Consider the following 20,042-nt stretch of genomic DNA (forward strand, 5'->3'; position numbering starts at 1 on the left):
GGTTCCGGTACCCAGCCCTACTTTTCCTGTGGTTCACCTGAGAGGGATGCAGGGCTCAGTGTTGCATATATAATGGGAACTGATGAGTGTGTTTGCTTTTTGCAGGACATGCTAATGCAGCTGGCGAAGGCTGTGGCTAACGCTGCAGCTGCTCTGGTTCTAAAAGCAAAGAATGTGGCCCAGAAGACGGAGGACTCAGCCCAACAGAACCGTGTCATTGCCGCAGCCACACAGTGCGCTCTGTCCACATCTCAGCTGGTAGCCTGCACCAGGGTAGGTCACCTCTACCGGTTCTAAAGAGTTTTACATCTATTAAGGAAAAAAATATCAGGCTAAATTATGATCAGAAACCTAAGAAACAAACAGAGTAGGTTTTACAAGAGGCCTAGGTCACAATGGGTAACGCAATATATTCCTGATTAGAGGTGTATATTGGCAACAATCTGGCAATACGATACAAATCACAATACTAGGATCACAATATGATTTATCACAATATATCATGATATATCATGATAATGTTAAAAAGGCAATTTTTTGATTGTTTCTTATTTCAAATGATTGTTTCCTGGAAGAATTGAATTCCAGCAGAAATCTGCACAAATATTAAACACATTTTTATTTGATCCCAACAGGATCTAATGTTCTATCACCAAATGTTCAAACTGTGTTCAAACTGAAATTCTGTTTTACAGACATTCCAGTTTCAGATCCTGTTCAAATGTTCAGATTCTATTAGTTCACAACTAACATCAGAAAAGTATTTGAGTTCAATGCCAACAAAGGAACTCCCATCTGCCTCTCAGACAGAAAAAAGTGCTTTTTAGGATGATTCAAATAACCAGTATTTAATAAAAGTGTTAAATAATAATAAATAAGATATAAACAATAAAGAAAACCAAAAAACAAAAATGAACCTCCACAATATCTGCATTTAAATAAATACCTAAAAAGTATTCATACAGTACCTTTTAATATCGATACAGTATTGTGAAATGAAATATCGCGATATATTGCAGAACCCATATTTTCTAACACCCCTATTCCTTATACATCATGTCTCAGAAACAAATGCAGCACATCGTTAAACTCATAGCATAATTGCCTAAGTCATCCACTATATGGACTAAAGTATGTGGACACGTTAAATTCAGGTGTTTCTTTTCTATCAGGGGTCTGGGATATAAAACAATAATAGCAAATTATGTTGCAATAAACATCATATTAATTATTATTATTGATGTTTATATCTCAAATCAGCATGAACAGGACATTTTACAGCTGTAGCCATGATTTGTCCCAATATATTTGTCCATATACTTCAAAAACATCAATATTTCCTTTTTAAATTTAATGGGAGATTTTTCTTCCTGATGTGAAGAAAGTAGATGGTTAGTTGTGGTAGAAAATTATTATTTGGTCAGAGCTCAAAAAATATTTCATAAATTTAGAGGTAGAACATTTAAAATCCTAGTTATGGATAAGAAATGTTTAGAGAAATTATGTAAAAACTGTCTTGGAGGCATTTTGGAAGCAAGGATAACAATTTAAACAAAACTAAACCAATGAAATGATATTTATCACATTATGACAAATGTCATTATTGTTTGACTTCTGTTAGAAAAGAAACACCTAAATTCCACCTGTCCCAGTACTTTTGTCCATATAGTGTATGACTTATGTAATTATGCTATGAGGCTAACGACATGTTATAAAGCTACTTGCAGGTCAGCTGACTCCACTGCCTCCAGGACCGACAATCTGTTCTGTTATTTTATAATGCCAGTGTATCTAGAACAAACAGTATGTTTCCTTTGTCTTTTGAAATCTGATCTCAATAATTATTAGCCCGGAGATTAAATTGACCATACAAACATAACTCCTTTACAGTGAACTGTTACGTCAGCTGAAGTAGATTTGAAGTGTGTGTACAGTAATCAGAGAAGAGGGAATGATAATAAAAAAAGTTGGACTGAAATGAAAATATCCTAAGCAGCAGTAAAAACTATCAAATGAGACAGTATTTGTCAGTTTTTGTCATATTTAACTCTGTTTTCCATCTTGTCGTACGTCCAGGTGGTTGCTCCCACCATCAGCTCCCCCGTGTGCCAGGAACAGCTGATCGAGGCGGGTAAGCTGGTGGCCAAGTCCGTGGAAGGCTGCGTGGAGGCCTCACAGGGAGCCACCAGTGACGAGGGCCTCCTCAAACAGGTGGGTGTGGCAGCCACCGGCGTCACCCAAGCCCTCAACGAACTGCTGCAGCACATCAAACAGTACGCCAGCGGGGGTCATCCCATCGGACGCCACGGAGAAGCCACTGACCGCATCCTGGACGTGACTGAGAACATCTTCAGCTCGATGGGAGATGCCGGTAGGTGGAGGGCTCACCTAGATCACACTGTTAACGCTCAGTATGAGTAAGGAGTAATTTTTATTTATAGAGCACTTTTCACAGACAGTCACAAAGTGCTTTACAGTGCAAAGTACAAATAAACAGTACAAATAAAATACAATTAAAATACCATTCAAACAATAAAATACAATTAAAATACAATTTAAATATAATAAATACATAAAGTGCAGTCATTATGTAGCAGCCCTGGGTCAGTTAGGAAATTCCAAAGCCTGTTTGAACAGGAGTGTTTGGAGGTGTTTTTTCAAACTCTCTCCAGAGTCCATGGACTGTAGATGTAGAGGCAGGTCATTCCACAGACAAAGAGATGCTCCAGCTTTAACAGACCTGTCACCCCGTGTGCTAAAACAGGTGTGGAAACATCAGCAGGTGCTGCCCTGAAGACCTCAGGCTACGAGCCCAGCTGTAGGGCTCAATCAGGGAAGCAATGTATGCAGGGGCCTGGCCATGTAGAGCCCAGAAAGTTAGCACCAGAATTTTAAAATGAAACGATATAAAATATGGAGCCAATGGAGTGATTTAAGAATGGGAGTGATGTGGGCTCTCCTGTTTGTGCGGGTCAGAAGCCTCGCGGCAGAGTTCTGGACAAACTGTATGAAACACAAACATTACAACTGTAGGAGAACAGACTACATTCTACCAGATTTATCTATTCATGTAATATTAGGAATTTTTGTCAAAATATTGTGACTTCTCAAAACATCAGATTTTTTTTTTTTTTTTTTCAATTATTTGGTCTATATCTTCATGCATTTTGAATAATAGTCTCAGCCAGGAAAAGATTCTTACTCATATATGATCATTTTTCTACTTATATGTAGAACCTCAGTGTGAATTTACAACCAAGCAAATAATAAAATCTAAAATATTATTTGGTAAATGTTAAAATAAGTACATTTTGAACTCTGAGGTGACCTGAGGCATTAGGTATTAAGCACCTGCTCAGGACTTGTGTGGCCACCAGAGGGCCCTCACAAAATGCCCCACAGGAAAGCCTCAATTTTCTCTCATACATATAAAGATGAAATATTATAGTAATAGCTTTGATAGACTTGAAGACTGGTGGTTTCATCAGTTCCTTCCTCTGTTAGATCTGATATCATGCATGCAAAGCTGTGCATTGTAACAGACTCCATTGTGATGCAACTACAGTCTGACTAGCTATGATTCACTCCCCTCCTCTGCGCTGATATTAAAGCAGCAAAAAAGTCATAAAAGGACTTATCCTTTTCCTGTCCAGTTTTTCTAAAATCAAATTTGAAAAAATGCTAAATATTATCACCCCTCTCCCATGATATATATATATATATATATATATATATATATATATATCATATTGTGTCTGTAGAAGTACATACCTCTGACTATCAAACACCTTTAACTTCTTAATAACTTGTGGACTGAATATTACACATTGTTGTGTGTTTCTAAGAGCAGATCCCGGAATGACATCTCCCGCTAATGCAGTGGGGTTTTTTGTACTACGGACCGGTTTCATGCATGAAAATTTTCCATGGACCGGGTAGAGGTGCAGGGGTTCCAACAACAAAAGCCTCTGTCAGTTCAGAGCATGTGATCTGAAACACTTCCACTGTATATCAGGCAATTACAGTGATTCTACAGTAGTATATCAACTCACCCTAATGTAGAACAAGTGGAACCCTGGACTGGTTTCCCTGCAGCTAGACAGTCCCATCTGGGGCTGATGGAGACACATAGTCCAGGTATGTTCTGTATATAAACCCAGACACAAAGATATGAGGTTGGAAACGGAAGGACTGTCAGAGCTTTTGTGGTGATATCCACATATTCTACTTTGGCTTTAATCCAGAATGCACAGAGGTTTGCAGTTGTCTCAAACATGGATGGATGTGCTGGAGCAGTTTGGAGGCGCTTGTGTGTCACCTGTTGGATGAACCTGGAACTAAGGCAGGAATCAGGATATTTCCTTCTAAATGCAGCTTTGTGTTTGCAGGCAGTTTGTGACTCTTCTGCAGACCCATCATTTCCTTGTTTCTTCCCAACAAAGTTCTCCAGTGAATTTTGTTTTGGGCTCATTTCTTTAGCTTGTGTTTCTACTGATTTATGAGTGGTTGTGAGGCGAGGGCGGAAACAGTCACTTTTCAAAATAAAATGTCCACAAGACTAATGGAAAAAATTGCTTTAATATTAACCAACTTTTTTTTTTTTCTTTGCGGCCCAGGACCAAATGATCTGGTCCGTGGACCAGGGGTTGGGGACCACTGCTGTAATGACTTTGCTGTTCCTGTTCTCCACCAGGTGAGATGGTCCGTCAGGCTCGTATCCTGGCTCAGGCCACCTCTGATCTGGTCAATGCCATCAAGATGGACGCAGAAGGCGAATCAGACCTGGAGAACTCACGCAAGCTGCTGTCAGCTGCCAAGCTGCTGGCTGATGCCACTGCCAAGATGGTGGAGGCAGCGAAGGTCTGTGACACCTTTGGAGCATTTATTTAGAAATAGGTTGAAGGGATTTTACTGAGTTTACAGAGACTAATCCTCTTGTGGAGCAAACTGCATTGTTATACTGACATATAGTCACAACGTTACTCATAATTGCTCTTCTCTTTAGGGTGCTGCAGCAAACCCTGACAGCGAGGAGCAACAGCAGAGGTTACGAGAGGCTGCAGAAGGTCTGCGCATGGCTACCAATTTAGCCGCCCAGAACGCCATCAAGAAACGTCTGGTCAATAAACTGGAGGTAAAAATACATCAAGCATTTAATCTCATTATTAGTCTCATGAAAAGTACATAAAAAGAGTGGAATCTTTCTGGAAATGTATTTTTCCATAGGCTTTTCAGTCATAGACTGTACAGAAAGAGTTGTTTTTTGATTATGATTTACTCACTCACATGTTCTTGCTGGAACTGCTTTACCACAAACGAAATGAATGAAATGAAAATTGTGTTTCATCACCTGAAGCTGACACACATTTGGTTCCTGTTTCACTTCAGAATGCAGCCAAACAGGCGGCAGCAGCGGCCACTCAGACGATCGCTGCTGCTCAACACGCCGCCTCGTCCAATAAGAACCTGGCTGCTCAACAACAGCTGGTCCAGAGCTGCAAGGTAAACTCAAAACAAGACTGAGAACGCAAAATATACTTGGAAAGTACAATATTTAATATATTTTATAGCCATCCTTAAAGGTCCAGGTAATATTGTTTCATACTGTTTTTTCACATAGCATAGCACATGTCATAATCAGAGGAGCAGATATAACTGTGTATGAGAAAACAAAAATATACAATATACAAGCTAAATTTTACATATAAATATACACTTTTGTCAGCTGTATGAACTGTGTGCGTTTGCCATCAGGTGGTGGCTGAGCAGATCCCTCAGCTGGTCCAGGGAGTCCGAGGCAGCCAGTCTCAGCCCGACAGCCCCAGTGCTCAGCTGGCTCTCATCGGTGCCAGTCAGAACTTCCTCCAGGTGACTTTCACTCCCAAATATGTATTATAATTCAGCAGAACCTAAACTGCTGTACCTACCAAGGGACGTTCCTTTTAAAATGTAAAATGCTACAGATTAAACTAATGTCTTTAGTAACTATTTTAATATGTTCATTACAGCAACCTGAGTGCTTTCTTTTAAGTCAAATGAAATGAAAGAAATTAAAATGAAAATCCTAAAAATATCAAATTAACACTGCAGTGTAAAACTTACAACTCTAAAGTTTCCATAAAAGTGGTCAGATGATGGATTTGAATGGCCAACAAGAGGCAGCACAGACTAAAACAGTAGAACCAATCCAAAACAACACTCAGATCATGAGTGCATACTACCAAATTAAGTCCACAACACCAGATTATTAATTATTTATATAACTAATTATTATGGACCAGTCTATTTGGTTGATTGTCAAGGAGAAAACATGGATTATGTATATTTTTCCTGCTGAAACATTCAATCTTAAGATACCATAAAAACTTGCGTGTTTTACTCAGCACCTCACTACTCAGTGCCATTAAGTCCAAATCATCATCATCATCATCATACTACAGAGGCTGTGTTTCTTTCCCATTTCTGCACTTAGATCACTGCAATTAAAGCAGATCACACAACATACAATTCCACAAAACTATATGGGCTGAGTGGCAGTAGCAGCGCTGATAATTAGTCACATTTACATAATGTGGTCCCTCAAATGTAGATGTTATGTCTGCTGTGTGGATTATACAGCGTTGGTAACTTTAGTGCAACTTAGTTTTCTACAAATCTAAAAACTGCACAGATTTTTGTTGTTCAAGTGGTCTGCAAAGTGTTTTCATGTCCTCCAGAGCCCACACAATGTCAACATCATGTTCAAGGTCAAGTTTATTTATATTAGCACACTTAGAACAACACAAACTGCCCACAGTGCTGGACAAAGAGTGAAGAAAAGAACACTCCATGTTAGAGTAATGTGACTGATTGAACACATTAGATCTCAGGTGTCAAACATGTGGCCCGGGGGCCAAAACCGGCCCACCTAAGATTCTAATCCGGCCCCTGGGATGAATTTGCAAAGTGCAAGTTAGGGCATCAAACTCAAAAATAATATCATAATAACCTATGAATAATGACAACACCAATTTTTTCTCTTTGATTTAGTGCAAAAAACATTAAATTATGAAAATGTTTACATTAACAAGCTATCCTGTAACAATAAAATGTGAATAACCTGAACAAATATGAACAACCTGAAGTGTCTAAAGAAAATTAAGCACAATTTTAACAATATTCTGCCTGTTACTAAATGTTTTGTGTCTTTGTAGATCTGATCTGCAATGCATATGTATAAATGATAAGTCGAGGCATAATATTGATTAAACTGTACTTATATTTCTTTAGAAATTTCATTTTTTTCAGGTTATTCACATCCTTTTTGTTTGGATAGTTTGTAGATAAATACTGGCATAATTTAATGTCATTTTTTGCACAAAAACCATTTGGAGTTGTCATTATTTATTGGCTGTCATGTTATTATTTTACTGGTTTGGCCCACTGCAGATTAAATTGGGCTGAATGTGGAACCTGAAAGAAAATGAGTTCGACACCCCTGCATTAGATAAAGCTTCATCTTTAGGACAGCCTGATGACCTGCTGCATACAAAAGTCCTTTGTGTTTGACGTACATGTTTTAGTAATAGTTTGTTTGCTCTCGTCCGGCAGCCTGGTGCCAAAATGGTCACTGCCTCCAAAGCCACCGTTCCCACCATCAGTGACCAGGCCTCAGCCATGCAGCTCAGCCAGTGTGCCAAGAACCTGGCCAGTGCCCTGGCTGAACTACGCACCGCCTCACAGAAGGTACGGACTTCGACTGTATTTAGAACACTCTACCAGTAATATTTGGCCAGGACTCTCTTGCAAAAGCGATTTTTAGTCTCAACAAGCTTTTTTCCCGGTGAAATTAATTATTAAATTATTGTTAATAATAAAAAATTCAATATAACTCCAAATATTTCCTCACATACTGTGCATCAAATACTACACCCATAAGTTAAGAATAAACAACTTAAACAAACGCTCACTTTTACAGATTTTCGCGGTAATAATGTTGTTAAATCATATCTTATATGATGTGTACGTCTGGATTCATTATACCTATGTTCATATTTGGACCCTGATAGTGTTTTAGATTTTACGTTCATATTAATATTATGTGATGCAGGCTCAGGAAGCATGTGGCCCACTGGAGATCGATAACGCCCTGTCCATGGTCAGAGGACTGGAGAAGGACATCAAGGACGCCAAGGCTGCATCTGAGGAGGGCAAACTCAAACCACTGCCTGGAGAGACGGTGAGACACACATTATTGTATCTGAAATGTACAGCGACGACCAGAAACATTGGATTTATATGTAAAAGTCTAGTTTGTGCTGTTACTTAATCTTTAAAAATGGTATTAATGTGAGTCCAGTCATGTTTATATTAAAATAACCTGTGTGATTACCTTTTCTACACTTACACAGTTTATAACAAAATGAAAACAAAAAACTGCAGTATCTAGGAAACACGTTATATTTACTAAACTTGAACATTAAAAAAACTTTTTTTTATTTTTAAATCAGCTGTAGACACCAGTAGAATAACCAGTATGTATAATAGACAGTTTCTATGGGAACACTTAAACTATAGAGACAATTTCAAATCAATTAAGGACGTAGTTTGCACCTACCTCGAAAAATACATGTTTTTCAGTTTGTTTCAGTTCTGGAAATTGGGAGTTTTCTCTTAATTTATTTCTACAGTGGTATGTCTGGCGATAAGAGATAAACAATGTGTACTGAATTAAAAAAAGAAATGAAAATCTCGTCAATCAACCAGCACTATTTATATAGCGTCACATCATAACAAAGTTACTGTATCTCATGACACTTTACATTTAGAGCTGTTCCAAACCAGACTTTTAAGCAAATTCACAGACACCAGCAGAATCCTCCAGGAGCAAACACTTGGTGGCAGTGGCGAGGAAAAACAGGGATAAACCTGGAGCAGATCCCGATTCTGGAGGATGGTCATCTGCCTCGACCAGTTGGGGTTAAAGAGAGAGAGAGGGGTAGAGGAAGAGAAAGAGAGATTGGGGGAGACACATGGATGCACAACAAACTGAACTATAACTGTTAAAAACTCGAATTGCTTTTGCGAGTATAACCACCAGTAACCAGTACAAACACCCCTAACTGCTGTCATTACTACTCCAAATACAACTTCTAACAGTGGATATACTAATACTGTAGCTGTTAGTACCAATAATAGAAACATCTACCATCTATGTAACTACATGATAAACACTGCCACTACTATATGGATAAATGAATAATGCTGATGGAGGCAGCAGAGAAGCAGGACCACAGCAGCAGGTGCAGAGATGATCCAGGGAAAACCTGTGAGGACAAAAAGCACAGAGACTCCAGGGAAAAAGGGGAGTCAGTAACACGTATGTGCTGGGGCGTGAATAGAGGAATAGAGGAGAGAGGAGCTCAGTGTCAAATATAATTTATAAGTGCATTGTTTTGTTTTTGTTTTTTTAGTTTTTATTAATATCTGGTATTAATATATGGTTGAATAAGTAGTAAATGGGTATTATCATATTAGTGTATATAGGAAAAAGGGTGTGTGATAGTGTTATACTATTATTATTATTATTATTATTATTATTATTATTATTATTGTTGTTGTTGTTGTTGTTGTAATTGTTCTTCTTATTATTATTCTTATTATTATTATTGTATTGATGTTCATACAAAATAATTAATTGTTATATAGAGATCAGAAGGAATAGTAATTGGGGGTAGGAGTACATAAGTTTGTACTTCATTCTCCTTTTCGAGCATGTATGATTTCATTTCATTTGATTTATTTATTTATGTATGTATTTATTTATTTATTTGTTGTTGTTTGTTTGCTTATCAATCATTTATATGTACCAGTACTTATATTTTGTTGGTTGATTTTTGTTTTGATTTCACTGTCTACATGTTCCAAATAAAGATTTCATTCATTCATTCATTCATTCAAGTGTGAGCTAAAAGTGCTACCAAACTTATCACATAACACCTGAACTCTTCATGACATGGATTCTGAACTGGTTTGTGACTTGCTGTCTTGTGTTGCTCAGCTGGAGAAGTGCTCTCAGGATCTGGGGACCAGTACCAAGGCTGTGAGCTCAGCCATCGCTCAGCTGCTGAGTGAGGCCACTCAGGGCAACGAGAACTACACAGGTGGGTGTTACTCCATCAGATAAAGAACACCACAAACTGCATTTTACCGACGAGCTTCACTCCCACATATTTATGGTCTCACAAACAGTATACTACATGAAAAGTATCAAATAATGTCTGAAAATAAACTGTGTGTCGTGGTAAAACTGCACATCTTTCTATCAAAGAGAACTTCACTTGAAGGTTGTTGAAAGGAATAAATGTATTGTAGAATATGGAGACACGAAGCATCCTAATGTTACACCACAGAGGCAGTTTTATGGTTGGAAAAGGTTACATAACATCACACAGATCAACATCATCCCTTACATTTAAATCTGTAAAAAGTCTCAATAACTAGCCTCCTTCCTATGCTTTTGACCACTGAACTTTTCCTTAGTTATGTTAAACACCTACCATACTTTTGCTCTGTGAACCTCACATCCTGTTATGGTGAATGGGCTGCACTTATACACCACTTCGGGATTTTTCTCCAAAGTTCTTTACAATGTGTCTCATTCATTCGTTCAAACACAAAGACACACTCATACACCAGTGGAGGAACCACTGGGGGCAACACTTCCACATGAGAACAGGAGCCACACACTGAACTTTCAACCCTCCTGCTTTGTGGATGACCTCAGCTACTGTGTTATCTCACCTCGTTATACTTAATATACTGAGATTACTCAAGCAATACATTTCTATAATGAATGAATCAGGGTGCTTGCGCAGGTCCTGAAAGTCTTGAAAATTATGGAATTTTGAAACGCTGTTTTCCAGACCTTGAAAAGTCTGGAAATTTGTGTGAAAGTCTTAATAAAGAATGTAAGGCAAGGCAAGGCAGGTTTTACAATTCAAAGTGCTTTACATAAAACATTAAAAGCATTAACAGCAGAAGCAATAAAAAGTATAGGCATGAGAAAAACAAACAAAAAAACAAAACAAAATCAGATAAATAAATAAAACAGGTAAGCAGATAAAACAGATAAAGCTTTAAGCTTAAAAGAATAAAAACTCTATTCAAATGCAGCTGTGAACAAGTGGGTCTTCAACCTGGATTTAAATAAACTGAGTGTTTCAGCTGATCTGAGGTTTTCTGGAAGTAAAAAAATGTAAATGTAAAAAAGTTTCTCTCGTCATCAAATTTTAAAGTATGATTTAAGGCTTATAATCTTGCAATATAAGAAATACATGAGGAAAGCATCTAAAAGACTTGATATGATTTCACTGACCGGTCATTACTGGAATGAGTCTAGTGAGACTTGTTTGTGTGATTTCCATGCATTTTTTTGATTTTCATGTATTTTGAAAATGTTTCTGTCCTTTAAACATAATTGACTGTGAATTATGCAGTCATTCATTCGTACATTTATTAAGAAAAACTTTACTACACACAACAGGTACAATCTCAACCAAAAAAGTAGGCACACAAGTGTCACAACCCGGCTCTGAGGTGGTGACCAGAATGGAGACGGAGGTGGTGAAAAAGTAACAAGGATTTATTAAGTAAATTAACAATAACAAAAACACAAAAAATGCTGAAAAACGCCAGCCAGGAGGAGCAGGGCAGAGCAGGACCAGACCAGACAGCCAGCGGCACCGAGACCAGTCCAGAGCAGACAGAGAGCGAGTTGACCGGGCCAGACCAGAGAGAGAGCCAACCAGGGAGCCAGAGAGCCAATGAACATCACGGGCGAGCTGCTTATATAGTCAGGCCTGGACCGCCACAGGTGTCACCAATTATGCCGTCGCCGTCTGTAAAAGAAAACTGACAGCGCCCCTAGTGCCCGAGAGGTGCGGGGCCGTCACACAAGTATTAAAGTACATAAAGTCAAGGTCTTGGGTAAAAAATAGCAGATTTGAAAAAGTCTAGAATTTTTATTTGGATAAAAATAAAGCACCCTGATGAATGAATCAGTGATCAAGTAAAATACTGTTCAATTATGCAGTGTTTTGTTTTTGTGAAGGCACTGAAGGGATTTGCTTAGCTCATGGTAAATTTGATGGGGGTTAAGATCCAGATTGTGTGCCTCACCTTGTTGTCTTTCCCACCTCTGCCCTGTGGGGTTCAGGTATGGCAGCCAGAGACGTGGCTCAGGCTCTGAAGTCTTTGGCCTCATCTGCCAGAGGAGTCGCTGCCACCACAGATGACGCCGCAGCTCGTGGTGCCATGTTGGACTGTGCGGGTGACGTCATGGATAAGTCCGCCAACCTTATTGAGGAGACCAAGAGGGCGATCGCCAAACCAGGAGACCCTGAGAGTCAGCAGAGGCTGGCCCAGGTCAGACAGACACTGGGGGGCAGGGCTGGGGGGTGGGGATGCACAGGGTTTAGAGCAGGGGGGTCGAACTCATGTTAGTTCAGGGGTCACATTCAGCCCAGTTTGGATTTGGTCTGAAGCAGACCAGACCAGTAAAATAATACCATTAAAAACGTATAGATAATGGCCATTCCAGATTGTTCTTCCTGTTTTAGTACAAAAAGTAAATTATAATATGAGGATTTTTACATTTACAAACTATCCTTTCACAAAAAACTGAGTGACCAGAACAAGAACAATATTATGCTTCATCTTTGCATTTTACACGTGTGCATTACATTCACAGACCATAGCGGATCTACAGATACACAAAGCATTTAGTAACAGGCAGAACACTGTTAAAACTACACTTATTTTTACTTTAGAAATTTCACATTGATCACAGGTTATTGGCACTTTGTTGTAAAAGAATTTTTTTAAATGTAAACGTGAATAAAATTTTGCTTACAGGTAGTTCACGACAAAAAAATAAGTAAATAAATAAAAATTATAGATAGACAGACAGACAGACAGATAGATATAAAGAATATGTATAGCAAGACTATGTACATTATATATAGAAAAGAAATGTAAAACAGTATGTACAGTGCAGTAAATGGTATGTATAGTTAGAACACAATTTGTGTGTAATACTGTATGCAGATGAATTAGCAAATGTGCGAATAAATGGCGGTCCCAGAGAAGTTGGAGAGTGCAGCTTTAAGGCTCTGTGTAAGGTTGAAGTTGTAACGTATGCCTACGGTGGAACTAGTCCAACTGGTGTGACCTTGTTGTCGTGTAATCTGTTGAATCTCACATTCAGACTAGGCTACATTTGAACTTAAAGGTATCTGACTGAACACAGCTGGTTACCAACAGATCTTACAGTATTTGATTCAATATTAACTGGAGCTGCTTGTGAAATGGGAGTGACAGACTTGAATCTTCATCCACTCACATAGTCTGTGTACATTGTGTGTAGGTGGCGAAGGCAGTGTCTCAGGCCCTGAACAGATGTGTGAACTGCCTTCCAGGCCAGAGGGATGTGGACAACGCCATCCGCACTGTCGGTGAAGCCAGCAAGACTCTCCTGGCTGATTCAGTTAGTACAACCTGTCAATCTGTTTATATTCTAATGGGATTAACATGGAAAGAAGGAACAGTGACTGAATAAAAACAAGAGACATGAATGATAGTCCAAATCTGGATTTTTTTGTACTGAAAATTCACCAAATCCAGGCACTTGGCTCTTTAATTTCTTCCTTCTTTTCACTATTCTTATTTTATCTCCCTTTCACTAACAAAAATATTCAAAACAGCAGGTAATGTAAAAGTAATACTTTGTACATCCTAGTATTCAGCTCCATTTTTGTGCCACTCTAACTGTTCCTTTCTTCCGTTTTTAGTTCCCATCCAGTGGAAGGAGCTTCCAGGAGGTTCAGGCTCAGCTGAATGAAGTGGCGGCCGGTTTGAACCAGTCTGCCAACGAGGTGGTCCAGGCTTCCAGAGGAACCACTCAGGACCTGGCCAGAGCCACCAGCAAGTTTGGAAAGGACTTCAGCAACTTCCTGGAGGCCGGTGTGGACATGGCCGGAACGTCACAGGTCAGTGTGAAGAGAAGAACCACCAAAAGCATCAGTGCACATCGACCAGCAGCCACGGAATAGAAAAACCTTATCTCTGGATCTTATAGTTCTAGTCAGCATTAAGTTATTAACCCATACTGACCCAGTGCTGCTTTTGTGGCAGTTCCCAAATGAATTTTTTCTCTCTATTTAACCTTTCTTAACTGATTTATCACCATTTATTATAATATTATCCTCTGTATTTGCATTTTTCGCTGTAAGTCATGCATTTTCCTATATTTAATTTAGGTGTGCATGAAAACTCAGTAAATTCAAAGGGTGTTATATCAAAAGAGAGAAAACTGAAGAAAAAGGGACTTTTTTTCATCAACAGTACCATTAACTGAACATACACCCATTGTGTCCATTCATTGTCACTGATCCAACTCCATGGGTTTTACTGGGGAATCAATGTTGTAGGAGATGATGGTGTTTCCATGGTAACTACGGATTCTCTGAACGTCCAAATGGGTCATATCTGATGACCATGAAAAGATGACAAACTTTATTTTACACCAATTATTTACACTAGTGGCATTGTACCCGTAGTGCCATTGTGTGTGAAAAGTGCCTGTACATTATTGTAAATGGACACAGCAGCAATTTTGTAAAAAAAATGTTGTGATGTTATTTGTTCACATTATTTGGGAGTGGATATTTAAGGAATATTTTCAAGACACAATTATGCATTTCGGCAGTTTGCTTATTTCAGTACCATCAATTTATAGTATTTCATGAACGGCAGCAGAACCACTTCCGAAAATGGAGTATGGCGGCAGGGATGAAGAATTCAAAGTAGAGAGAGGCTAAAATCTCCCAGCATACCTCACAACATTTGAATACGGACATAAAATTGTGCCTAGTAGATAGTCAGGTAATGTTTGTATTAATTTGGCGAGTTTGGTGGAGATCGGGCCTGTGAAGGCTGAGGAAAATCCGTACATGCGCCCTCCTGTGATGGAACATCCATGGGACACAGAACGTGTATTATTATATAGTAGGATGTAATGATAGGATTAATGGATGAACAGGTATTATACAGTGTAGATCAGTAGATGATTTAGGTCAGCGGTGGATGTTTGGGTCTTTATGGGTTATAGAATACATTTGTGAAGTTTGTAAAACTGTTTTCTTCATTCTCTTCTCTAGTCTAAAGAAGACCAGACCCAGGTGGTGTCCAACCTGAAGACAATCTCTATGTCATCCAGCAAACTGCTGCTGGCGGCCAAAGCCTTGTCCACCGACCCCAGCTCCCCGAACCTCAAGAACCAACTTGCAGCAGCTGCTCGGTATGACACCTAACGAACGTCCTCACATCTGGTGGTTGTCTCTCTGGTGGTTTGTCTTCTCATTGGTCTGTGCCCTTGTGTCCACAGGGCAGTTACAGACAGCATCAACCAGCTCATCACCATGTGCACCCAGCAGGCTCCAGGTCAGAAGGAGTGTGACAACGCCCTGAGAGAGCTGGAGGTGACCATCACACACACAGCTCATCATTAGTCCTATCAACTATTACAGATATCAGGTGTTCACTCTGTGGTATACAGTGTTAACCTGTAGGTTTTCAGGATGGTCTGCGCCAAAAGTACCTAAAATGCAGAAAGCTGTCATTTAAACCTGTTTAGCCAGTTAGCAAATAATGTAATATTTAACTTTTGAATACGTCATTTTTTTTATTCTCTCTTTTTTTTTTTTTTTTAAATTTCAAATTATACATTTACATAAACATGTACTTATACATAAGGAACCACACAGACACAATATATACAAACAAATTACACAACAAACCTGCAAACCTATTGAACCCCCCCAAAAAAGAAGAAAAAACCCCAAAATCAAACAAAAAAACCCCACAACAACAACAAAAACGACAAGTTAAATAATGTTATCAACTCCTCTTTCCAATACTCAGGGCTGATTAAGAGTTAATATAATGTAAACTAACAAGACATTTCTCCATCAAAAGGACATCGGAGACAGCAGGACACTCTTGTTGACAGTAGAGAAAAAAGGATTCCATTGTTGATAAAACAAATGAATTTGTCCACGAACCAAAAACTGGATCTTTTCCAACTTTAAAAAGAAAAGTAAATCATGCACCCATTGCACAAAAGTGGGTGGTAGGGGTTCCTTCCACTTAAAGAGAATCATACGACGGGCCAATATTTTTTATTTTCTTTAATTCAGACTCAGCTTTATTGTCATTCAATCAATAGGCACGATAGAACCAAATATAGTTTCCCAGGTCTTGGTGTTTGTAGCATGAAAAAAGGTAAAATATTAAATAAAAAAATAAAATATACAAAAGCTAAATAGAATAGAAAAAAAAGTACCATTAATTTGCTACAATATAATAAAATAAACCTCTGAATCTGTACAACGTTGTACAATAGACAGTAACAGTTAAGGTGGTGGTGCATGTCAGCAGCAACAGTTTAGCAGTGAATTACATTAATTATGTGAAAGTAATAATGGTGCTCTTGTTACTTTAGGCTGAACTGTTTGGGGGACTCCACCACTTGACAAATGATTTTTCTACTAGAATATGCTCCATTTATTGTAATTGTTTGACTTGGTTGGTATTTATTTATTTATTTCAGTTGTGTAAAACTTTCGGTTTAAAACCTTTCCTTCCAGTTCTCTCATGCATGTTATTTTAGGACTACATGTCATTATAAGAGACTTTGATAACGGTCATTGCCATTGCAGTTTGTGTGTTTGTTGTGACTGTGTTGTCTCTGTGCAGTCGGTCAGGGGGATGTTGGAGAACCCGACTGAAGCTGTCAATGACTTGTCTTACTTCGACTGCGTAGACAGTGTCATGGAAAACTCAAAGGTATGAACCGTCCTGCTGCAGCGTTGGTCATATCTGTCACTGGTTTCTGTTTTAATTCTTCTTCTGTATTTCTCTCCTTTGATTTCTTTCTGCTTCACTTAAGGATGCATCCAGTCAAATAAAACAACTACAGATTACTTTGTGTTTCAGTAGGTACTGCTTTGTTGTGTTACGGTACATTCAGTTGTGCTTCTCATGTATCATTGGTGACTTCATGATGGATTGTTTGGTCACGTGGTAATGTTTTGTGTTCAAGTCTTTGTAATAGGAATTAGTTTAAAGGAAATGAGCCCCTATATGTGAATAATAGCATCATAAACAAGTTTATGGTTACATTACAAGACATTCATAATCATGTAAACCATTACAGATTGCTTTTAAGTGATTAGTAAATTCTTGTAATTGTTTACAATAGCGTCACCAACATGTTTGTTCAGTTGAACTAATTTTTCATACTGTGTCATGGTTACCCCTCCACTGGAGATGCAGAGTTTGCTTGAATTTATCAGCAGTTAAGATCAGTTAGTTACTAAAAAGCATTAAGTGTTACTACCACATATCCATAATAAATGTTGATTAGTGCTGATAAAGCAACTAAATGTCTCTGTGAATGTTGAATAATAACATAATAGGTATTAGTTAAAGTCAATAAATGTGTTCATGACAATTATACAAAATTCTATTCACATTTTTAGGCACTTTTAGATCACTCTATAAATGTCCTATAACACTGGTCTACAAGGAAAATGCTTCCAGAATAAAAGTAATGAAATTTTACCACATGAGAGTCACTGATAAAGAAAAATCCAGTCAAAAATGCTGGTTGGCTGAACTTTCCAAGATACAGCCTTGGGTCAAAATGTGAAATTCAAGAATTAATGAGAGAATGGGTTTGAGGAATAAAGGAATATTTGTCTCAGAGCTACAAGATCTACTTCAAAACACTGTCTGCACATTAGAATACATTCACTTTACAGGTTCTGTTTAGTAGAAGATTTCTAAAACTATTATATAAATGTACATAAACCAATATATATGTGTAATAACACTTAATCATATACCTTGAAAACATCAGCAAACCGGCACTTTTGTCATTTATTTTCCAATTAATCTTATTAAAATACATATCATTTAGCACATTTAATCTCTGAAGCAAATCATTTCTAAAAAATTGTAGACCAGTGTAATCTAAATGTAAACATGTTTACTGATGATACTGTTATCAACATAATGTATAGTCTTATTAACACAAAATAGTGTTAATTATCTTATAAGGAGAACAGTGGAACATTTTTGCATATAGACCCAATGTGCAGTGACCAGCTAAAAAACTACACCATCTGAACAGTTATTTATGATTTATTGGCTGATGTAAGTAAATTGAAAACTGTCTCAGTATTGTGTATAATTAAATTATTGTCTACTTTTACAACATTCAAACACAGACAAACCAGAAACTGTCTGAATGAAGAACAAAGAACCTGATCAGACATGAGCTTTTATATTTGTGTTGCTGGTGCTGTGATCTGTGCATCTGTATGTCCTACACCCCGGTGGCCTCAGTGGGATTTTCAGATACGTAAATAAACGTTGAACATATTGTCCAAACTAAGCCACGTCTCCTTCCTCCTGTTGACAGGTCCTTGGTGAGTCCATGGCTGGCATTTCCCATAATGCCAAGAACTCCAACTTGCCAGAGTTTGGTGATTCAGTCAGTTCAGGTTCCAAAGCATTGTGTGGTCTGACTGAAGCAGCTGCACAGGTAACCAGAAAAAAAAAAAAAGAAATCTGACTGAGATAGAAGCTGCATCAGAGAAACGGACACAAATCAGCCTCAGCATGTTTTTATATGTATATATTCTTATATAGTTCATAAATATATCCACTTTACACCAGTACTTTATATTAGAGCCCACTTTTCACATGGTAATAATGGGGCAATAGTTTAATAATAAATATATGTTATTTTAGTCTTATGACAAATTACATTGTGGTTTTTACACAGAAATTAACACAAATGTTTCCAGGTAACGACTCGCATCATTTCATACAGAACAGTATTACTTTGCAACAAACATTATCTGGTTATTACTTTGGTAAATACACAGTAATTGTAATATATTTCTTTTTTTTTATATACTCTTTTTTATTGAAATTAGAACAATGACAATATAAAAAAAGTCTTATATAGTATCCAATATATGTGTTTCAGAACAAGAACATTACACCCGCACTCACATGTACATACACACAAAAAAGGGGGGAGGAGGAGGTCTGTCTATTTACTTAACATTGAAGTAATCTATTAAGGGCTGCCTAATTGAATAAAATAACATTACATTATCTTTTAGGGAAAATTTGATTTTCTCCAAATGTAGTAATATATTTCTTACTTATTATCTTTTTATCTCCTTCCTTCTTATTAATACTAAGCTGTAATGTGAAGTGCTACCATTTGGTAATCTCTGTTATCAAAGTTACATTCCAGTCATGTATCAGACACAGCAGGCTATTGCAGAGCACAGTGTTAATGTAATGTTAACACACACGCTAAGTAATAAACATGGAATGTGACCGACCCAGACGTGTTTTTGCAGGAACACACAGTACCTCTGGAGTGACTAAACTGACCACTGATCTGTTGATGTTCCTAGGCTGCCTATCTAGTGGGAGTGTCTGATCCCAACAGTTCTGCGGGTCAGAAGGGCTTGGTGGATCCAGCTCAGTTTGCCCGAGCTAACCAGTCGATCCAGATGGCCTGTCAGAACCTGGTGGACCCAGCCTGTACCCAGTCCCAGGTACACACCCGCTGCACTTTCATACACTGTTTTTTCTCTGTTATTGGGTCATGATGTGGTGGAATGAAGCAGGATTTGACTTTTTTTTCTGTCAGGTGCTCTCGGCTGCCACCATCGTGGCCAAACACACCTCTGCGCTGTGCAACGCCTGCCGCCTGGCCTCCTCCAAAACCCCCAACCCTGTGGCTAAGAGACAGTTTGTCCAGTCAGCTAAAGAGGTGGCCAACACCACCGCCAACCTGGTCAAGTCTATCAAGGTTTGTACTTTTGCAAGATAGTGGCACATTTCCCACAGTTTTTTCTGGGGCATGGGTGTCAAACTCATTTTCTTTCAGGGGCCACATTCAGCTCAGTTTGATC

General features: G+C 38.3%; 1 protein-coding gene across 2 annotated transcripts in view; it reads left to right on the forward strand.

Moving 5' to 3' along the window:
- Positions 1–20,042, forward strand: part of tln1 (talin 1) — a 124,102-nt gene that overhangs the window by 57,049 nt on the left and 47,011 nt on the right. For both annotated transcript variants that reach the window (XM_030148819.1, XM_030148820.1), the window contains 18 exons: positions 106–273; positions 2,077–2,371; positions 4,694–4,860; positions 5,006–5,134; positions 5,389–5,502; positions 5,755–5,868; positions 7,591–7,725; positions 8,090–8,218; positions 10,040–10,142; positions 12,197–12,405; positions 13,406–13,525; positions 13,830–14,027; positions 15,198–15,337; positions 15,425–15,518; positions 16,795–16,884; positions 18,524–18,646; positions 19,539–19,682; positions 19,778–19,939. In XM_030148819.1, coding sequence (XP_030004679.1) covers positions 106–273; positions 2,077–2,371; positions 4,694–4,860; positions 5,006–5,134; positions 5,389–5,502; positions 5,755–5,868; positions 7,591–7,725; positions 8,090–8,218; positions 10,040–10,142; positions 12,197–12,405; positions 13,406–13,525; positions 13,830–14,027; positions 15,198–15,337; positions 15,425–15,518; positions 16,795–16,884; positions 18,524–18,646; positions 19,539–19,682; positions 19,778–19,939 — 2,634 coding nt within the window. The remainder of the gene's footprint in view (positions 1–105; positions 274–2,076; positions 2,372–4,693; positions 4,861–5,005; positions 5,135–5,388; positions 5,503–5,754; positions 5,869–7,590; positions 7,726–8,089; positions 8,219–10,039; positions 10,143–12,196; positions 12,406–13,405; positions 13,526–13,829; positions 14,028–15,197; positions 15,338–15,424; positions 15,519–16,794; positions 16,885–18,523; positions 18,647–19,538; positions 19,683–19,777; positions 19,940–20,042) is intronic.

The sequence above is a fragment of the Sphaeramia orbicularis genome, chromosome 12, assembly GCF_902148855.1.
Source record: "Sphaeramia orbicularis chromosome 12, fSphaOr1.1, whole genome shotgun sequence".
NCBI lineage: Eukaryota > Metazoa > Chordata > Actinopteri > Kurtiformes > Apogonidae > Sphaeramia > Sphaeramia orbicularis.